The sequence below is a fragment of the Syngnathoides biaculeatus genome, chromosome 3 (assembly GCF_019802595.1).
Source record: "Syngnathoides biaculeatus isolate LvHL_M chromosome 3, ASM1980259v1, whole genome shotgun sequence".
Classification (NCBI taxonomy): domain Eukaryota; kingdom Metazoa; phylum Chordata; class Actinopteri; order Syngnathiformes; family Syngnathidae; genus Syngnathoides; species Syngnathoides biaculeatus.
The window spans coordinates 20,787,067-20,809,652 of NC_084642.1; the positions used below are offsets into that span (position 1 = coordinate 20,787,067).

The window sequence follows — 22,586 nt, forward strand, 5'->3', positions numbered from 1 at the left end:
AAGATAGACTATAGAATACCATTACATTTTGATGTTTTAAGCCATGAGCAAGGGTTATATACTGTAAATGTAATGAAAATTCCATTCATATCCTCAGGACAGGGCCATTTTTAAAAGTAGTAAGATGGTGGCGTGTGCACACACAGTAGCTCCTGCCTCTCCATACACAACAGTCCTTTCATGTTTTTTTTGTTGAGGAATTGAGTGTGCTTGTTTGTCTCCATCCCGCCCACAAACCCCATTGTGCACCTACTCCAAAGCATTTGTGCTCAACATTCGCAGAACGTTATCTTTCGACATAAATCCAGCGACCGTGGAAGTGCTACACCAATGTGGTCTGCTCCAGAGACCAGTGCTACTCCACTCCTGTACCCAGCCCACAGGAGAAGTGTCATGGGTGGAACGTAAGGAAGCAGAAAAAGGGGTAAGAAGGAGAGGTGTCCAAGCTAGATTAGCAGCTAGCCCGCACCGGACAGGTCTCCATAATCCTGGCCAACGTACCCTCGCTGGACAACTAATTGGACGATATCCGTTTACGCTGCACATTTACAAAAAGCTCGAGTCAGCGCTGTCTTTGCTTTCATGGAAACATGGCTCAACGACAGCATCCCGGACTGCACCATTCAGTTACGCCGGCTAACATGCTACCAGTCAGACAGACCGTTAGTCGAGGGAGGGAAGACTCACGGCGAGGGACTTTGTGTTTACATGAATGATGCCTGGCGCTGCAATGCTGCTGTGCTTTGTAAACACTGTTCATCGCTGCTGGAGTTGATGATCATCAAGTGCTGCCCTTTTTACCTGCCTAGGGAATTTAGTGCTGTTCTGCTGGGAGTCATTTACATCCCTTCCAGCTCAACTAACAGGAGCGAGGCACTGTACAAACTCCATCGGCTCATCAGTGAGCAGCAGACATTCCACCCTGATGTCTTCCTTATCCTTAACCTCGACATGCCAGTGCCCTTTAGCAGCCCAACCAACTGACGTGCCGATGTGGCAGCCATGTTGGAGAGATCAAAGTTCCCATAGAAGACAAAGCAGGTCACTGAAATCAGTCCTAAGTTGCTCATTTAGTTTCTTAACCAATTTTCATGAGGCTTACTGTTTTTTCAATGCCAAATATGTATTGGTTGACACATAGCAACAAGAACAATACAATAATTATTTCTGAAAGGGACTCGGTTCCCTTGTCAGACTTTGTGATTATACGGCTTTCAAACATGCTGCACTATGTGCCAGCATCCTTGTTTTTTTTTGTTTTCTCGCCATCCACACACAATGAATGCATCGAGGACTTTGACCTCTCTAGTTTAACATTACTGTCAACATGGAGTTCAAAATGGGAGTGTCGTATCTACCTATGAATACCTGTAGTGCCTCTGGTCTCACAGGATGGTCGATCCTGAAGATCAGGCCTTTTGCAGCATTTCTGTCTTGCAGTTGTTTTGGGATTTCTGTGTGTTTTTTTGTGTTTTTACTAGTATTGCTGTTTTTTCTGTAGTTGCACCATTTTTATCTTGCAGCTTTTTCTTTTGCTGTTGTTTATGTTCTTGTGTGTGTTTTGGGTTGCCTCATTCCTGCTGTGCAGGATCTGGCTGTTTGCAGTGGATTTGTCCGTCTGCCACCGTATTTTAGATTTTGTGGTCCCTCCACATTGTTCTGTGGGCGTCCATATTTATGGTTGTTTCTATAAATGGGTTACATCGACAATTGTAAATGTGAAAAAACACCACTGGGTGTTCGAATCGCTCCATGTTGCCTCATTGTATTCCCATTCATAAAAGGCAGCTCACAAAATGGTGGCTTTGATGACACTAAAATGTAGGGAATCAGTTCCCACAATGGTCCGAAGGAAGCAGGCACATTTGGGACGCAATGAGGTGTTGTGCAGTTGCAAAGCAAGTGTAACTGATGGATGTGATTAACAAGGACGTTGCCTGCAGCCTGCACGTACGCAAGCAAAAAGAAGAAATCAAATGTGTAACCAGCTGCGGGAAAGGATGCAGCTGGGTTGCCATGGAGATGTTCCTCTTGCATTTTCACTGTGCATACGTGATATGCCTCGCCTCTTACGTAAGTGAAAAAGGCCACCAGTTGATCACGGACACACTTGTGCAGTTGGGGACAAGGATTGGTCTCCAATGCCTCAATAACTGCGCCTCCCCAGATTAGGGGATTGTGTCATCTCCAGGCGGTCCTTCTTCTTCTTCTCCAATGTTGACACACTCTGCCGGTGCCGCAAATTAACATATTCATTTTTCACCACATGCTCGTTTGGTAATTACATTTCCTCAGTGGTGCGAGCCTATTGCCTGTGGAAATGTCAGAAAGTAGCTCCAACCCGCACTGCGATTAGGGAGTAGCGTGATTGACGGGACGAATTACCGGCCGTTACGTCTCGGGGTTGAAAAGAGAGACTTTATAGAGTGAATGTATTGCAACGACAATTGGGGCTTTTGTTGCGTGACACTCGTGAGTAAAACAGAAATAACGGCAGCGTGCGGGATCAATAGGACCGTTTCCCTCTTCAGTTATTGTGGAAAGAAAATTTCGGCTACTCTATTGTATTTCCTTGTGATTGGAAAAAAAATGACTAATGACAATGTTTACAATTTTATGCCATGTTCATGGTAATGCATTATTATTTAAAAATGTATAATAACATTTTTAAAAAATCATATTAGTGTCATGCTCTTGTTGGCTTCTCAAAAAGGTTCATTACATTTTATTTAATTGCATTTAAATGTTGAAGTCATTTTTGTTTTTAAATTAAAACTTGAGCAATTATGACTTTATTTTTGTGAATCATTTGTAATATTTTTAAATATATTACATATACTTTTTATGTATTATTTCATTTGCCGTTTTACCATTTTAATCTTTTGTTTATCTCTCATCTTGGCTTCTAAAAATCACATGTATATTGCTTAGACTAATTATTGAAAAATATAGTTTTATAGTCTTTATAGTCTAGTATAGTCTTTTTTTGAAATTTGTATTTTTTGAACAGTTTGTAGTGAATTTTAAATTAAATTGAGTTTTTTAAATTAAGCTTTTGTAAGGATAATTTTGATGTCGTGGATATGTAATTTAATTTCATTACATTAGAATTTACACTTAATTGTTTTGTTAAAAAAGAAAATCATTGAATTTGAGCTAATCTCGGCCTTAATATAATGGCTTACTGAATTGAACATCCGTTGTGCATACAATTAAACTGCGCATGGTTCATTAAATCAGATAGGGATACTTTGATTGATTCGCTGCTACTTGGATAATTGTAGCAGTTATAATAGTGCTATGTCATTCACGGTAAGTCTACGTAATTCCAGCAGTCAGCAAGTATTCTTTAAGAACTTGAGGCTGTCATTGTTATTGCTATCCATTTTCCTGGCAGCTGAAAGTTAGCATGCCACCTCATCCCAAACATAGAAATGGTGTGTGCATGCTTTGCCTGCCCTGTTACGGTGCCACTGCATGTGCAACAATATTGATGCGCACTGAGTGTGTTGCTGGTCACGAAAATGTTGATCAAGGAGAGAATTTTCAAACGGTGTAGCTGTAAATTCAAGAATTTTTTTTCGTTTGTTTTTTTAATGGAACTGTGGTGAAACGATGTTGAAAAAGGAGCTTGAAAGAGTCCTGAGAACTGTCTACGTGCCTATACATTCACAGAGGTTCCCCCAGAAACTTGTACGCCTGATAGCGTACCGGGACGAGCGACGATTTTCATTGACCGGTCAAAAAAAGCATGTTGTTATCACGTTGGTGCAGAGCGCCGGAATGACTTGTATTGTGTGGACCGAAGCAGCCGTGACAGCTCCACTGAGGGAAAAATGGATCAGTCCATAACTGTCCGTCAACAAGATAATTCCACATGTAACCGGAATTTGCCGTTGTGTTGGAGAAACAGCCTTTTTGCGTAATTGTCACTTTAGTCAGGCGCCCATCACTGAAGTCATTTTGCCAAATGACAGCTTTCAAATAGAAATTAAAAAGGAAAAAAAGAAGTCTTTGCCTTTTGTTTGCCTTTGACGACCCATCAGCACACAATCACAGGCGTCACCATGCACTGGAATTGACAGTTGGGGTTTTCATTATTCACTCTGGGCTCAATCAGTTCTTCATTCAGCCAGAGCCATGCTTGATAATGCTGCATGAGAACTAAATTACATGATTAAACAATTTTGTCCGAGTCCCCCATGAAAGTTAGAAAAATCAGTTCCTCTGTTTTAATTGGAAAAAAAATCCTTTCTATTCAATTTGACCCACAGCACATAACAGCACAGCACAGCACAAAAATAAGTTAATTTTAACACTTTACTTTTAAACATTGCCCAATTTACATAATGTCTGATGTCATGGTTTGTACTTGGTTATGTGTTTGCATTTTGGATACATTTAAGGAAAAAAACAAGGCGCAACAAACGAAAATGTTTTTTTCTTTTTTAAAATACATATTCACATATTTTATTTGAGGTATTTTATATCTACAAAATAACACAGGTTTTTGATGTGATAAAACTGTAAAATTAGGTTAAGGACCCCATTACCAAAATGGCAAGTAAAGAGCAGAACGCCCCTCCTGGAAGTCGTCACCTTATCGTGGTTGAGGGGTTTGCTTGTCCCAATGATCCTTGGAGTTCAGTTGTCTTTGGCTTCACACCCCTGGTAGGATCAACAATGGCAAAGGGACCAGAAAAAGCATAGTTCAAAGACCCCTATGATGATAAATATCAATGGATTAAGGTTTCCGTTGCTAGGATGCTGGTCACTGGGGTCCCCCTCTGGAGCCAGACCTGGAGGTGGAGCTCAAAGGCGAATGCCAGATGGCTGTGCCTGCACCCATGGTGTCCCACTGTTGGTGAATCCATCATTCTGCTGGAGGACTTAAGCGGTCAGGTGCGCCATGACAGTGAGACCTGGAAGGGCGTGATTGGGAGGAACAGCCTCCGATCAGAACCCAAGAGGGATTCTGTGATTGGAATTCTGTGCCGTGTCCTTAATAAATACCATATTCAAGCATAAAGGTGTTCGCAAATGCACTTGTGACCATGACACCCAAGGTCAACATTTGATGATCGACTTTGTGGTCGTGTCATCGGACTTGTGGCTGTATGGATACTTGGGTGAAGAGAGGGGTGGAGCTTTCAACTGATCACCACTGGTGGCGAGTTGGCTTCAATGGTGGGGCAAGATACAAGTCCAACCTGACATGCTCAAACATATTGTGAGGGTCTGCTGGGAACATCTGGCAGAACCCCCTGTCAGAAGAAGGTTCAATTCCCACCTCAGTCAGAACTTTGCTTGTTTCAAGGAAGATGGTCCACTCAGATTCGATTTACCCCTCCTCTATTGCTGAGCTGGCCGACCAGAGCTGTGACCAGTTCCTGTCATGGTGGCAATCGCCAAACCTGTTGGTGGACACGAACGGTGAGGGATGCTGTCAAGCTGAAAAGTTAGTCCTTTTGGGCCTTTTTGGCCTGTGGGGCTCCTTAAGCAGCTGCAAGCGGAATGCTGTTTTGGTGGTGCCTGAAGCAAAAACTTGTGTTCCCTCACCCTCACCTATAGTCACATGCTGTGGGTCATACAAGGGGTCAAAATGAGTTTTTTCTGCAGTGTGCCTGAGCTCTCCCTTAGAGATAGGGTCAGATGATTGGTCATCCAGGAGGAGCTCAGAATAGAGCTTCTGCTCTTCCATATTGAGAGGACCCAGATCAGGTGGCTTTTTTATACCTGACGGACCCATCCCCGGTGAGGTGTTCCAAGCGCATCCCACCGGGGGGAGACCCCAAGGACAACCCAGGACATGCTTGAGAGACTACATCACTTGGTTGCCCTTGGTACGCCTTGGGATCCCCACCCCCGGAAGAGCTGGATGAAGTGGCTGGGGAGAGGGAAGTGCGAGTGTCCCTGGTAAAGCTACTGCCCCCATGACCTGACCTTGGATAAGTGGTAAAAAATGGTTGGATGGATGGCTAAATTTATTCAGAAAGTTTGAAGCCTTGGGGGGTAACGGAATAGATGTAACACCATTATGTAATTAGAATACTAAAAGGTAACTGGATTTCTTAACAGTTACCGGGGAAAAAAATTTAACCAGATTAAATCTACATATGTCAAAAATTGGGATTATTTTGCATAATGACAGTTTCAATATGGGGAGCTCCTTCTCTATTCAAAAGTTATGTGAAAAATAAAAAAAATTCTTACATTATGTAGTGAAGCTTTTTTAGACTGCACCATTTATTATTGGACTTTAGGATGCCAAGCACATTCAGAGGGGCTTAATCTGCATCCTCTGGTTGATGAATTAACATTTTTTTTTTCGGGGGAGGGGGTAATGGCTTACTAGGTAAGACCATATTCCATCTTGTTTGTTGATGATGTAACCTGCTCATTAGAATGACAAATTAGAGCGTGAATTGTTAATGAAATGTGTCTGCAGATGTGAATTTTTTATTCTCAGTAATATTCCCCCTGTACGAGTACATTTGCTCTTTTGGTCTATTGATCAATCGACTGATCGGTTTTTCTTTCTGTCTGCCTGTCTGTCTGACCATTTGTCCATCCGTCCATCCAGCCATCCCACCCCAACACCCAGAATTAAAGTATTGGTCCCCTTCGCACATTATTATTCTGTATTTTTGCATAGTTTCCCCACTTTATTGTTTAAGGTCATGAAGTAAATGTAAATATCTGACAGAACCCACATAAATGGTGATTATTTATTAGAGATGAATATTTTCACACTACCAGGCCTGCGTGAAAATTAATTCCCAAAACCTCAAGTCAGCTAAAACATCTCAAGCAGTTGCAAAAAAAAAGTTACAATCCGAAAAAATTCAGGAACAGATGAGAATTAAATTGACATCTATCATTCTGAAAAGGATTACAAAGCCGTTTCTAAAGCTTTAGGACTCTTGTCAACCTGTGAACCATGGTGAGAGCCATTATGGGCTCCTCGATAAGCATGCAGTTGCTTTCATCGTCCTGCTTACTGCTGCACATTCATGTCTCTGAAGTGTCATCTCTTCTTCCGAGTAAATCAAAAATCGCTATATATAGTTATATATAGTTTGCTGCTGAATTTTTTGGGTTTGACCAAAGAATGTCATCCTAAAGATTTAGAAATCTTTGGGAACTTCGTGACTGATTTCTAGGGGTGAAGTTAAGGTTCTTTGGATTTACAGCGATGGATTAACAAATATTTAATATTTTATGACTCTTTTCACTGTAGTGGTACACACACCTAACTTTGGTGCAGGCAACGTGGGTTCAATTCCCACTCAGCGATTGCGTCGTTATGTGCTCTACAACCAGTTCATGGTGTTGTCCGCCTTTCGCCTGAAGATAGCTCGGATAGGCTCCAGCACTCCCAAAACTCTTGTGAAGATAGGTGGCTTAGAACATTGATGAATGCATGGACTTTCACTTTTGAAGTTTACTAATAGTGTGCACTTAATGAATATGATGGATGGTGTGAGAATTTGTGATCATGGTGCACAAAAAGGCACGCTCAGTCAGTGCAGTATTTACTTGCTGTTTATCATACAGATATTTTGAGTGACTTTGACTTCATACAAATATTTAGAGTAATTCTGACTCTACTACTACCTGTACATTAGTGTAGATTCAGGTTCCGAGTTAGTGTGTGTCTTGAGTGGGAACAGAACTACCAGTACTAATATTCTGAGTTTTAAGGCTATATTCTTGTAATACAGTGACGCAACTTTTCCTCCAAAATATCAGTTTCAATGTTTGGTGGTCACGTTTTGCAAATAAGCATGTTCAGTTGTTTTTCATTTGTTTATATTAGTTTTGGGTGGCACGGTTGACATTTGGTAAGAGTATCTGCCTCACAGTTCTGAGGACCGGGGTTCAAATCCCGGCCTCATCTGTGAGGGGTTTACATGTTCTTCCGATGCCTGCATGAGTTTTCGCCAGGCACTCCGATTTCCTTTCCGGTGTAAGAATATACTATTGAAGAGGTGATAGATTTCCGGGGTAAAATTAAGGTTTCTTGCAGTGACCAGAATGGGAAAAGTAAAACGTGTTCCTGCTCCTGTCCGCAGTTCCCCCGGTCATCATTCGCCTGGCCGAGCCCGAGCAGCGCCACGACACCTGCATTGAGTTCACGGTGCGAGGGTACCCGCACCCTAAGCTGCGCTGGTTCCACAAGAACAAGGAAATCCTGCACAACCAATACATCCGTACCGAGATGGACTTTTATCAAGACTACCTGGAGGGCTGCCTGACCTTCCAGAACCCCACACACATCAACAACGGCAACTACACCCTAGAGGCCAGCAACTCACTCGGGACAGTCACCAAGACGGTGTACGGGCACTTCCTTATGGCACCTGGCATCGATGATGAAGGTGGGTAAAGATCCTAGCAATGGGGCATCTAAATTCTATCACTCCATTCATTTTCTGTGCTGCATACTTTGTGTGGGGTGTTTGCTGACTTCGGGTGAAAAGTGTGAAACGCCTTAAAATGATCAGCTGTAAAATCACAGGACATTAGAGATCCACAAATTGAACACTCTCACCTACCGACTCAATGAACCGGTCTTTGTTGTTTCTGAAACAGGGTTAAATAGGGTTAATACTGTACATATGTTAGGTTAATGACGGGCTGCATATTAAAATAGTTTGTAAGCAGCGAAGACACTTCTGTCAGCATTGAACCTGACGTGTTTTAGTAAACATCAAAAATAGGAGGTACATTAAAGACAAGAAATTGTCATCAGCTTATCTTCAGTGAAGAAAAAATCTTGTATGAAAGTTTCATTGACAGCATTAAACAGTATTCAGTGAGTGAACCGAATGGACATTTTGGGGGGAAATATCAAAGTCCCTTTAGTGAATGTAACATTTGGACAAGAAATTGTCTTGGATATTAACTACCTGAATCATACGACAAGATTTTAGCACTAATTTGAGCCCCATTTTGTATCCTGGTCGACTTTCTAGATCAGGCCCAACATATTTTGGTGGGAACAACAAAACTCTTTCCTGTGTTACATAATCCACGAGTAATGATTTTGCACTACGATAGATTTACGACTTGAACTACTCTTGAACGGATCCAATGTACGTTTTTCTTTTAAACATCCCAGACTTAAATTTTTCAATAAACCAAACATGTTTTATTAAATGTTGCAGTTTGAATAGAATATTTCTCCCAATTCAACAAATAGAAAAGTCCCCTTGGCCCAAGTATGGAACCCTGACATGCCCCCCACAACCATCACAGTTTGAAATCCAAATGACTCGTGGAGAAAGTTGCTGGTAGCACTATAGGGTTCAGAATCCCATATTGTTTTATTAAAAGTGTGCCCTCACAAGGTTGTCAGTTGAGGAGTATCTCCCCACTGGCTGGTGAGCTTCAGCAGGGTTCATGCACAGTTCACTTCAGTTGGATTGTTCTGGAGGAGGAGGTTATGTGAACACTCTCAAAGGCTGGCAAATTCCTCCCATGGTCAATATTCCAAGGTTAATATCCTCTTGTCAGTTTATCGCACATAGTGTGACTCTTTGTTTTCTCCTTTGCAGACGTGGTGGAGCTGGGTAAGTATTTGGACTTTCACATTTAAACCTGCTTAGATTTGCATTTTTTTGTTCCAGTAGCGCTTTTGGTTTATTTGTCAGTGTTGCTTTGGTGTAAACACACACACACACACATGGAAACACAACTTCTTTTGTACCGTGGAGAAATTTTGTCATTTTAGGTTGTTCTGAATGGTCATCAATGTTGTTTGGTGGTGTTTGTGTGTAGTCAAGGATTTAGAGGCCATGGTGTGTGTTAATACTTTTCGATGCTTCACTCAACGATGTCGTGTTTGTTTATTGACCCGTTTTCAGCATAAGGAACCAATTTGGATGACTTTAATCGTTTCTCAAAATGGAAAAATTCAACATTTGACCTAATATTAAAAAGTAAGTAAGTTTCTTTCAGCTTGTCCCGTTAGATGTCGCCACAGTGTATCATCTCAGATGAACGCTCATATTTGTTTGGCACAGTTTTTACACTGGATGCCCTTCCTGACGCAACCCTTCTAGGAGAATGGGGGCCCCATTGAGAAACGAACTCATGACCCCTGGTTTACCAAACCAATGCTCTAACCACTGAGCTATGGGGCCACCACCCAATTGGGTCTGGGCGTGTTAGAGACTATCCCGGCTGACTCTGCATGAGACACGGGATACACCCTGAACTGGTCACGACCCAATCTCAGGGGATATAGACACAAACAACCATTCAGACTCACATTCACACCTACGGACACTTTGGAGTTCTCAATTTACCATGCTTGTTTTTGTGATGTGGGAGTACCAGAATACTTAGAGAAACCACACGCAGCTACATGAAGAACATGCAAACTCCAGACAGGCAAGGGTGGATTTGAAAGCAGCTCCTCAGAACTCTGATGTGGATGTACTAGGAGGTCTTTGATGAGAATTCCTCCAATTCCTCAGTGTTTTTTTAATTTTATGGCTGCAACACCTTCTAAAACCTTTGCTAAAACCAATAAGGTTTATTAGGTTGAACTTTAAATCTCTTGTCCTTGTAGTATGTTTAATTAAATCTAGGTTGAACATGATTTGCAAATGATAGTATTGCATTATATATATTTAACACAGATCCCAAGTTCATCGGAAGTGGTTGTGTGCACTTTTTGGAGCATGGTGAAAAATCCATTTAATCCCTTTTGATACTAATAATAGTAAAAATATTAAACACAGACACATTGTTTTAATGTGGCGGGCAAGGTGCGTGTCGCTGCCTGCTGCGTCTGCTGTCAACTTGAACAAAGTGAGCTGCTCTGCTCCCTCACCTTCATGGCAGTGCTCCTCCATTTCCATAGCAGGCCATTCTTCCTCATCAGATGCACATTATTAAGCCGCATTAAACATTGTGGCAGATGAGGCGTTTAGGTAATGACCCTTCTTCTGTTACCTTCAGTTCAACAACGACCAGTCAAAACACGTGATTGGATATTCATGAATTGAATAAATGGATTTTTCGTTTAAGTTACCAGCACTCGGTCTATCCAATATGTGTCATTCATGTGTTTTTCAGAAAATAGATTGCTCTGTTTAAAAAAAAAAAAAAAAATTCTCCTGAAATTACATTTTCACCTTTAAAGTGGTTAAATCCACAGAAAATCATCCCATTTTTTTCATGTTAAAACTAACTACACTAACTAAACACTACACTACTCTAACTGAATTATTTTTTCTCATAAATCTACAATTTTTTTGTCATTTTATAATTTTATCCTACAAAGTCAGAATTTTCTCTTAAAGCTTTTTCATAGTTTTAATAAAGTTCTCATTGTAATTATTGTCTCCTGAAATAATAATGATTTTTACCTGTAAAATAGCCTAAAATGTTTTTTTTGTTTTTTTTTCTGACAATAATACATTTTAATCCCATTGTTTTTTTTCCTCCTCGTAATTTTTTTTCTCGTACAGCTTCCGTTTCGTGATTTTTTTTTTTGTGTGCATGTGTGTGTCATAAATCCAATTTTTTAATACAACTGCGAAGTTTTAATACAGGAGGGTTTAAGTGTTTTACACCCCTTTTCTCTCATGAAAGAAAATTTTTGTTCCCATAATAATACAATTTATTCGCGCATACAATTTTTATTTTTATTCTCTGGTAAATTTATGGCTTTTCACCTCTTAAAATGTATTCTCCAGAAATTATTTTTTTACAATCAGTACTGTTTTCATTTTTGAAATTCTAAATTATGCAAACCATGTTTTTTTTGGTCCATTTTTATATCATTTCTTGTTGTTACCATTTTAGTCTAAAAGAATTTAGTTCACCCCCTGTTAACATGTGACTTTTTTTGTCAAAAAACATTATTGCCAATATTAATTTCTATTTTTCATTCAGTATTTTTTTTTCTTATAAACCTTTTATTCTCGGGAATATATTACATTCTCTGTGAAAAAACCCCACCCCCCATGTCACAAATGTATTAAATTCTTAGTTTTCCCTCTTATAAACCAATGATTTTGTCCTATTCTAAGAAAGAAAGAAAGATTCTAGTCAAGGTGTCTAAGGACAGAAGCAGAAATGACAGGTTGTTGAAGAAAATGAGAAAATGGTAACGTGTATTCCAACCAACGGCAGCCTGTGTAGCGTGTACCATTCATCTAAGCCCAAATGAGTGTGTGACATGCTGGCTTCACGTCCTCAAGTTTCCTTGTCGTAGCGCTTTGCTTAATTCCGCCTGTGTCATGGTGTCACACACTGCTGCTGTTTGAGCTCTTCCTGCTGCTTTGGGACGACACCAGCAGGGCCTGTTTGTCCGTCAGAACTGGCAAAAGTGCACAATAGAAAAGAAACAAGTAGAAATGAGCCACATGTCAAAAGAGAGTTGTTGGTGTCATATTCATCATATTCAAACATGAATCAATTCTATGGCTCCTCATGACATTTGTCCATAGGATTACCGACACCAACTTCAATAAGAAATACTGTACTGACAATGCTACGACTGCCACTTCTCTGTTACCATCACTATGACAACTACGACTACTAAAACTACATTTACCAGTAGAACAAGTACAATGACTTTGGTAGGCTATTTTTGGCATACAATTACATGTTACTCGTAAGGCAGTCATTGACATCTGTGGTACTAGTCCTACAAATGACAAGTCAAGGTCAAGCTCTTTGGTTATGTGAACAGCACACAGATATCAACGTGTTCAGTGTTTTGTCTGACTTGTAACCAGTACATGTCCTATTTCTCCAAACCATTGGCAGTGTGCAGATATGTTACACGGTATCAGAAAAAAAAAACATTACTAGTGTGTTGAATTGTCTTACTAGTGAGAAGAATGAACGTACAAGTACATGGACCTTATGACAATTGAAAATTATCGAAGATGCTTCAGCAGCTTTTTACTCTTGCTACTGATACTACTGTTACTTTTACTGTTAAGTATTAACTTTTACTAGTTAAGTACAAAGTACTAGAACTGCTACTAATGTTCCTACTGCTATTATTCTACAATTAGTAGGTTTGCTATGACCACCAGTATTACTATGTTTTAATACTATTACCACTACTTTAGTACTACTACCAGTCCCACTAATAATATTACTGTGTCTACTATGACAAGTTCATTCTTACGCTGAACTTGTTAGTAGAGAGAAGATAAAAGGGTGTAAAAGAAATGAAGGAAGCAAAGTTAGATGTGCATAACTAGTGCAGATGTGATAAAAACCGTGCGGTGTCCTTTTGTTGTATAAATGCAAAACAAAAAATCTGATTTTGCAGCGCTTCTTTCTGCTTGTATTTGTCTTTTTTGTGCTGTTTTTTTTTCTGTAGCTCCCTGCATGCTGCCATCTATTCTCACCTCAAACTCCATTCTCACTACTTCTTCTTATGTTTATATTTTGCAGTTCCTTCTGCGCCAACAGACTCAGATTCTGGCCGCCCAGACGAAGACACATTCGGGGTGAGTTTTGGTTTCCCCACCCCCACAAGCGATTTTTGTAAATTGTGCTGAGAAGTCACCAGAGGTGGCAACTAATGCGCTAAAAAAGATTTTTTATTATGACAGATAGTTTTATTCCTGCATATTTTTTACTTGTACCCGAGTATTCATATTCAGAAGAAATGGTTCTTTTACTCTGGCACAATGACCTAATGCTGTTAGCAACTTATATTTATCAACTATTGCTTATTTATCAACTATTTTCATGTGTAACCTAGAGTGAAAAAAATAAGTATTTGAACACCTTGCTATATTGCAATTTCTCCCACTTAGAAATCATGGAGGGGTCTGAAATTTTCATCGTAGGTGGATGTCCACTGTGAGAGAGATAATCAAAAAAGAAAAATCCAGAAATCACAATGTATGATTTTTTTAACGATTTATTTGTGTGATACAGCTGCAAATACGTATTTGAACACCTGTCTATCAGCTAGAATTGTGATCCTCAAAGGCCTGTTATTCCGCCTTTAAATGTCCACCTCCACTCCATGAATTGTCCTGAATCAGATGCACCCATGTGAGGTCGTTAGCTGCATAAAGACACCTGTCCACCCCATACAATTAGTAAGACTCAAACTTGTTACATGGCCAAGACCAAAGAGCTGTCCAAAGACACCAGAGACAAAACTCCACACGGCTGGAAAGGGCTACGAAGCAAATGCCAAGCAGCTTGGTCAAAAAAGGTCCACTGTTGGAGCAATCATAAGAAAATGGAAGAGCCTAAACATGACGGTCTATCTCAATCGGAGTGAAGCCCCATGCAAGATATCACCTTGTGCGGTGTCAGTGATCCTTAGAAAGGTGATGAATCAGCCCAGGACTAAACGACACGACTTGGTCAATGACCTGAAAAGAGCTGGGACCACCGTTTCCAAGGTGACTGTTGGTAATACACTAAGATGATTTGAAATCATGCATGGCACGGAAGGTTCCCCACCTTAAACCAGTACATGTCAAGGCCCGTCTTAAGTTGGCCAATGACCATTTAGGTAATACAGCGGAGTCATGGAGTCAAGTTTTGTGATCAGATGAGACCAAAATGGAAATTTTTGGTGATAATTCCACTAACCATGTTTGGAAGAGGACGAATGAGGAGTTCCATCCCAAGAATGCCATCCCAACTGTCACGGATGGGGGTGGTAGCATCATCCTTTGGGGGTGTTTTTCTGCTCATGGGACAGGATGACTGCACTGTATTAAGGAGAGATGACCGCGGCCGGGTATTGTGAGAATTTGGGGAACAACCACTTTCCCTCACTGAGAGCACTGAAGATGGGTCATGGCTGGGTCTTTCAACATGACAATGACCTGAAGCACACAGCCAGGAAAACGAAGGAGTGGCTTAGCAAGTCACCAGACCTAAATCCAATAGAAAATCTTTGCAGGGAGCTGAAACTCTGTGTTTCTGAGCAACAGCCCAGAAACCTGTCTGATCTAGAGAAAATCTATGTGGAGGAGTGGGCCAAAATCCCTCCTGCAGTGGGTGCAAACCTGGTGAACAACTATAGGAAACATTTGACCTCTGTAATTGCAAACAAAGGCTACTGTACCAAATAGTAACATTGGTTTTCTCAGGTGTTCAAATACTTATTTGCAGCTGTATCACACAAATAAATAGTTAAAAAATCATGCATTGTGATTTCTGGAATTTCTTTTTAGATTACCTCTCTCACAGTGGACATGCACTTACGATAAAATTTTCAGACCCCTCTATGATTTCTAAGTGGGAGAACTTGCAATATAGCAGGGTGTTCAAATACTTTTCTTCACTGTATCTGTTCAGACTATGACTTCAATTTAAGCGCTAGTGACATTTAATTCTAGTTCACGAATGAAGCGATACAAAGAAGTTACAGTCCTCACACAATAGCTTCTGTTGGGCTTCCTCAGTTGAGATATTAACACTAGCTAATCAATCTGCCTACTTGTCGCCCATGTTGGGAAAATTGTGTTACCACTGAAAGCAACGGTACATGACTCGTATTTACATTTGGACAAAGAAAAACAACACTTTTCATGTCTTGCAGTATGTCTGGCACTGTCTGCCCAAACGTGGATATTTCAGCCCATTTCTAGCTTGATAAAAAACCTTGCGTTAAATTGCAGATGATTTTTTCTGTTTTTGGGCAGTGCATATTATCCCACATTAGCCCTATTCTATTACAAGTATCTGCAAAACATGCCTCTCTTATGCTGCTTGCCAATCTCGCTGTAACTGTACACACACAGAGCAATGTCAGAATTTACACATCCATCCATTTTGATTTTATTGATGTTCATGCTGTGATTTAAAAATCATAATCACCATTTATTCAAGGTGTGTCGTTTTTTTCACTGTCTACTTTTTAACTCTTATTCATAAATTTTTTTGGGAGGATGGCTTTTTTATAATCACTTGAGTCATGTCAGGTAACCGTAGCCTCTCTTGAGTACACTATATGGCTACTTTAACCAAAGCTGCAAGTCACACAATATTTACTTCTTTGGAAAAATGTTACATGCTGAACGATTGCTTATAATTGTTATTGTATGTACTGGACTCGTTTGTGAAAGGCGGCCATTCGTCCCAGCAGAGTCTGATTCGCCGCAGCGATTAACAGCAATTTTCAATCAACAAAGTGGTAAAAAGAACAAGTGGCATTAATAATATACCGTTCTTCAGCGTTTTACATTTTCTTTTGGGTGTGTTTTTACTTCCCTCCACATCTGCAGTTGTCACTATTACCTTCTTTAGTTGGTTCCACTGAGTTCATTTGACTGTGAAACATCACCCGTCACATGGACAACCGAGGCGCTGTAGCTGTGTTTTTTTTACAATATTTTTGATTTGTTGATTTTGTATGCTGTTCATCTCCGACCTGACGATTTTGAACATCAACCGAATATACAGAACTGTACTATATTGACAATAATGTAACATGAATGCATCTGCCTCCCTTTGGTGCAGGTCTCTATCGCGGTAGGCCTGGCGGGATTCGCTTGCGTCCTTCTCCTCGTCCTTTTTGTGCTCATCAACAAATACGGACGACGCTCCAAGTTCGGCATGAAAGGTTAGTCATGCATTCACAATTAGCATGTTTTGAGCGGTGAGTCCTGTCTCATGCAAATGACACCCCTACCCCCACTTATACACACTACTGTGGCATGTTCCAATGTGAAAATCTTTATTCTGATGATAAAGCTACTCTTGAGCACCCGTAAAGACAGTAAAACAATAGATTGTGTTTTCTTGGGTGAAGGCAGCACTTCAACACCAAGCTGTCCACTTACACTGACCTGTGTATGTGGCAGATGCAGTGACCCAACAGAAGTACCCCATACTTGATATTGACAACCTCATTGGATATTCGAGTAACATTCCAAACCGATCTGTGCATCCATTCAACACTGCAGGTTTGTTTGCCACTTGGCTTTGTCAGAATCAGAATCATCTTGATGGGCCAAATGACATAAAGATAAAATGAAATTGTCTCTGGTAGTTGGAGCCATTATAATACTCCAGCAAACATGCCTGTATCACAACATGTACATTTAGGACAAACACGCCTGCTCAGTGATGGTGTTTTTATGTCTGTGACTGACTGGTGACCAGTTAGGGTGCAGTTCATCTTTCGGCCGGAGTTAGCTGGGATAGGCTCCAGGGCTCCTGCAACCCTTTTGAGAATAAGTGGCTTGGGAAATGGAATGCAAAAAAACATACAGTAAGTACATAGTTATTAACAATATAAGGTACCCATTAGTGCGGTAATACCGATACAACTATTGTTCAAGTCATGCAGAGAGTAATGATACTGTTTCTACCTAAAGGTTGACGACTCTTCTCCTGAGCTAATTATCATTTCATTAGTTCCACCAGTTGGTTGGTTGATTTTTCTGATTTTTCTGTTTTTAAGTACAAGCTGGTAAACTAGCATTGAATGCTATGCTACAATCATTGTGAAAGCTGGAGCTCTTGCATCACAATCAGTGTACCAATCAGTGTTAACTATCTCAAAAGTCCTCGATTGCTAGTTACTGTAGTATTCAGCAAGCCAAAAAAAGGCAACATTTCTGCTTGAAATAGCAGCAGCTACGGTCATTTGTTATGAAGAAAGCAAGCATCAAAGGGCTTGCTGCCATCAATTTTTGGATGAATTATCTAGTTAGAAATGAATAGTGCCACATTATTAGGATACCCACGTAGTTCCCAGGCAGGACATGCCCTGCTGCATTATGACTGACTCCAGGACATGTGCTGCTGCACTATGATTGGCTGTTGTATCCCTGTAGAACACACCTTGCTGCTTCCAGATGGGAAAAGGAGTATGTGACTTAAATGTGGCGTCAATGTCTTCCACTGACCCTAACCCATTCTAATACTAATATTAATCCTTCATAGAAGGCCTTAAAACCCAACCCTTGACCTAACCTACATATAACAAACGTCTTTGTTTTATTTGGTATATTGTGATGTGCCCTGCAACTGATTAGAAATCAGTTCAGGGAGTAGTATGCCTTTTACCCAAAGTTAGCTGGGATAGGCTCAAGCACTCCCGTAACCCTTGTGAGCCTTGGAAAATGGTGGCTCAGCTGGTAAAGTGTTGGCCTCACAGTTCTGAGGTCCTGGGTTCAATCCCGGACCCGCCTGTGTGGAGTTTGCATGTTCTCTCCCAGCCTGCGTGGGTTTCCTCTGGGTACTCCGGTTTCCTCCCATATCCCAAAAACATGCAACATTAATTGGACATTCTAAATTGCCTCTAGGTGTGATTTTGAGTGTGACTGTTGTCTGTCTCCAAGTGCTCTGCGATTGGCTGGCAACCAATTCAGGGTGTACTCCACCTCCTGCCCGTTGACAGCTGGGATAGGCTCCAGCACTCCCCATGACCCTTATGAGGATAAGCGGCAAAGAAAATGGATGGGTGGATGGATGGATGGTCATTTCGTTAAATCTTACAGTACTTGCTAGCTAGCTGCTTTGCTGATGACTATGACACAGGCTTTTAGCACAGCTAGTCTGGGGACTCTGCTTGTATTTACGTTTCACTAGATGTGCTAGCTACCGCAAACAATAGCCACCATCATCATTACTGTCCGTGAGGGTTGCTTCCTAGCTGTTATTCTAATAAGCGTGGCAGCCTTGGACTTACAACATCAGCTGTTATAAGAAGTTTAAATGGGTGTGTTCGCTCACTAGCTTGCTTTCTAGACGACCTGCTAAAATTGCTAATTTGCATATTCCTTCTTGAAACTGTTTTAACAACATGCAATACATCCATGCAAAAAATGTCACCTCCGGGCAAAGTGGTTCCTTTCAGTACGCATTCATGTGTCGTGAAGTAGCATTAGCCATGTGCTACCCATAATGAACTACTTTGCGGAATTAGTTCATTACTTACCTTGCTAAGAAACTCTGGGGCTGTAATTATTTAGGAGGTGGCAATTATCACATTGGCCCAGAACTGGCTCCAATCAAGGATGAGTCCTGAAGGCTAATGAGGCGTCACAGCAGAGGAGCTGGCGTGCTAAGGCATGCGTAGCATGCTACTGGGTGGACAGGAAATGAATTAAAATGTTAAGGAAGAATTATGAGAAAGACTAAAACATTTCTTAATCACTACATGACAGTAATTTGTTTCCTTATTCCTTCTTCTAGCTACTAGCAACATCTGCATTAACGTCTGACGAGCTACCTCGTAAACTGTTGTGGCAAGCTACATCATCAAAATGTGAAAGAGGTGGTGAGCTGAAGGGTCAAGTGGGCAAACTAGGCTTGAAACAAAGATATGGTGTCGTAAAAGGCACTAGCTTCCTAAATATTCAGTGTTGCATGAAAAGTAAACCGTGTAAAACCCATAGTTGATAACTTCCCTTTGTTCAACGTGTCACACACAAATGCCTCTACTCTCGAAATGTAACTGAAAAAAAAGTTGACAGCACATCTAGAAATGTAGGGCTGAAGTGTCACACGCTACGCAGGCTTCTGGAACTTGTTTTCATAAGTGCTCGACCATCGGCAACTAGTTTTGCTCACGTTTGCAATTTAAATTTCAGCGGAACGGTGCACAATGTCATAGATGTAATAGCTGATCAAAGATACCTTGTTGGATGTTGCAAATGAACTTTCACAACAAAAACATACATTTATTATTATATATTATTATCATTATTATTATTATTTAACCAATTGAGAGAATTATTGGCATTATGTTATGGATCATTTTCCAACTAAAATGTCTCCCCTTGTTTCATTTTCATTATCCTCATAGATGGTAGCAAATGTTTGCCAAAAAGGTCTTGGCACATTTCCCTATTTTTTTTTTTCATTCAATAATGCCAGCATATCAAATATCCAAACTCATGCCTTTATTTCCCCAGCCCTTTCCTCTCTTTGTATTGCGATACTATACCTGCACATTCACACCTATGACACTTAAGAGTCTTCACTTAACCATCCATGCATGCTTTTTGGATGTAGGATGAAACCGGAGTACACAGAGAAACCCCACGCAGGTACGAGGAGGACATGCAAACTCCACACATGCGAGGCCGGATTTTTAACCCGGGTCCTCAGAACTATGATGCATATGTGCTAACCAATCGTTTTTGGAGACAAAAATGTAGTTCAATTATAAGATTTCGGCTAACATGAAAAATGATTACTGATTCATTCTAAATCAGAGTGAGCAAATGAATCATATTTTTACATCATTATGTGCATAGTTTTGGAAATAAAAAATATCTGTAAGTCATAAGCAGTACAAAATGGCAGGTGTTGAGTGCCACATTTTGCTACATTCTGGGTAATTCTGCCGGCCCAGCTTCACAATGGCCGCTGGCAGCTGTGGGATGTTAACATTCGGAGCAGATGATACCGCCGCTATTTTTGGCCTGTTTTCACTACAGAGTTTAAATTATGGAGGCAAAAAAAGGCTGTGGCAGCGTGTCGAGAGGAAGTCAATGACTGAAGAGGACTGCTCACTTCCAAGCTAACTCACTGAAACCAAATCTTTGTTCTCTTTTCCCCCATATTTCTGCTTTTTGTCCATGTTCCAGTTTGTCTTTCAGACAGATACTATGCTACAGAGTGCTGTGGGGCTGTGTAATCGACTCCAATACCACTGCCAACTTATATATTCTTATTTTTCTGTTGTGAATATATTTATATATATTTGTACATTGTGTTCATTTAATCGAATGAAGCCATCTTTGTATACAAGGAATACGTAGGCTGACATACATTGACAAATACAGAGACACACACTCATACACATGCATAAGGCATACATGGTCGCACTTACACGGATGATAGCCTTCAGCTAACCTCTGTGATCCAGACGTGTGTGTCAGGACGGCTTACCCTCCTCTCCACTACATTACCTGAACCAAGCCCAGGGATGATCAACTCGCACGCGTATATACACACACTCACACGCACACATGCACACACTCACACACATTTAATGCATCACTGCCTCTCTTGGCCCCGGCTGGCCAGCGTGAGCTCTGCTGCCGGGCAATGAGACCTGAACTGACATGCGTATACAGTTCCTCTAGTGACTATCTTGGAACAATTATAATCATTCACTCATCGAATGCATGCAATTATCCAGCTTAGTCACCTTTTAAATTTTAAAAATTGTTTGTGCAGCCTCCTGCTTGACAAATCATGAGCCCACATTTAGATGTGCTGCTTTGTCCAGTAGTTTCTCCATCCATCCAACCATTATCTACTGCTTTTCCGGGTCGGGTCGCGGGTGAAGTAGCTTCAGCAGGGATACCCAGACTTCCCAATCCCCAGCCACTTCTTCCAGCTCTTCCGGAAGGATCCCGAGGCGTTCCCAAGCCAGCCGAGAGACATAGTCTCTCCAGCGTGTCCTGGGTCATCCTCGGGGTCTCTTTCCGGTGGGACATGCCCGGAACACCTCACTGGGGAGGCGTCCAGGAGGCATCCGAATCAGATGCCCCAGCCATCTCATCTGGCTCCTCTCAATTCCCTCTCCCGCTCAATTCTTCCCTCACTCGTGATTAAGACCTCAAGATACTTGAACTCCTCCGCTTGGGGAAAGATCTCATCCCCAACATGCAGAGGGCACGCCACCCTTTTCCAACTGAGGACCATAGTCTCAGATTTGGAGGTGCTGATTCTACGCCTAGAAATTTTGTCCAAAAAAGTTATGAACAAAATCAGTGACAAAGGCCAGCCTTGGCGGAGTCCAACTCTTACCTGAAACGAGTCCGACTTATTGCCGGCAATGCGGACCAAAATCTGACAGCGGTCATACAGGGACCGAACAGCTCGCATCAGGGGATTCGGTACCCCATACTCCCGATGAACCCCCCACAGGACTCCCCGAGAGACACAGCCGAATGCCTTCTCCAAGTCCACAAAACACATGTAGACTGGTTAGGCAAACTCTCATGTACCCTCGAGGATACTGCTGAGGGTGTAGAGCTGGTCCGCTGTTCCACGACCAGGACGAAAACCACATTGCTCATCCTGAATCCGAGACTCGACTTCTCGACGGACCCTCCTCTCCAGTACCCCTGAGTATACCTTACCAGGGAGGCTGAAGAGTGTGATCCCTCTATAGTTGGAGCACACCCTCCGGTCACCCTTCTTGAAAAGGGGGACCACCACCCTAGTCTGCCAATTCAGAGGCGCTGTCACTGATGTCCATGAGATGTTGCAGAGGCGTGTCAACCAGGACAGCCCCACAACATCCAGAGCCTTTAGGAACTCTGGGCGAATCTCATCCACTGTCGGGGCCCTGCAACCAAGGAGCTTTTTAACCACCTCGGTGACCTCAACCCCAGAGATAGAAGATTCCACCTCAGAGCACCTAGACTCAGGTTCCTTGTGGGAAGGCATATTGGTGGAATTGAGGAGGTCTTCAAAGTATTCTCCCCACAGACTCACAACATCCCGAGTTGAGGTCAGCAGTGCCCCATCCCCACTTTACACAGTGTTGACGATATACTGCTTCCCCCTCCTGAAACGCCAGACGGTGGCCCAGCATTTCCTCGAATCCATCCTGAAGTCGTTCTCCATGGCCTCACCGAACTCCTCCCATGCCCGGCTTT

The 22,586-nt window shown here is 41.6% G+C and overlaps 1 protein-coding gene across 2 annotated transcripts in view; it reads left to right on the forward strand.

Annotated features, from left to right (window-relative positions):
* The window catches only part of ntrk3b (neurotrophic tyrosine kinase, receptor, type 3b), a 147,257-nt gene that overhangs the window by 17,546 nt on the left and 107,125 nt on the right, over positions 1-22,586 (forward strand). For both annotated transcript variants that reach the window (XM_061814754.1, XM_061814753.1), the window contains exons 5-8: positions 8,076-8,381; positions 9,561-9,575; positions 13,432-13,487; positions 16,474-16,576. In XM_061814754.1, coding sequence (XP_061670738.1) covers positions 8,076-8,381; positions 9,561-9,575; positions 13,432-13,487; positions 16,474-16,576 — 480 coding nt within the window. The remainder of the gene's footprint in view (positions 1-8,075; positions 8,382-9,560; positions 9,576-13,431; positions 13,488-16,473; positions 16,577-22,586) is intronic.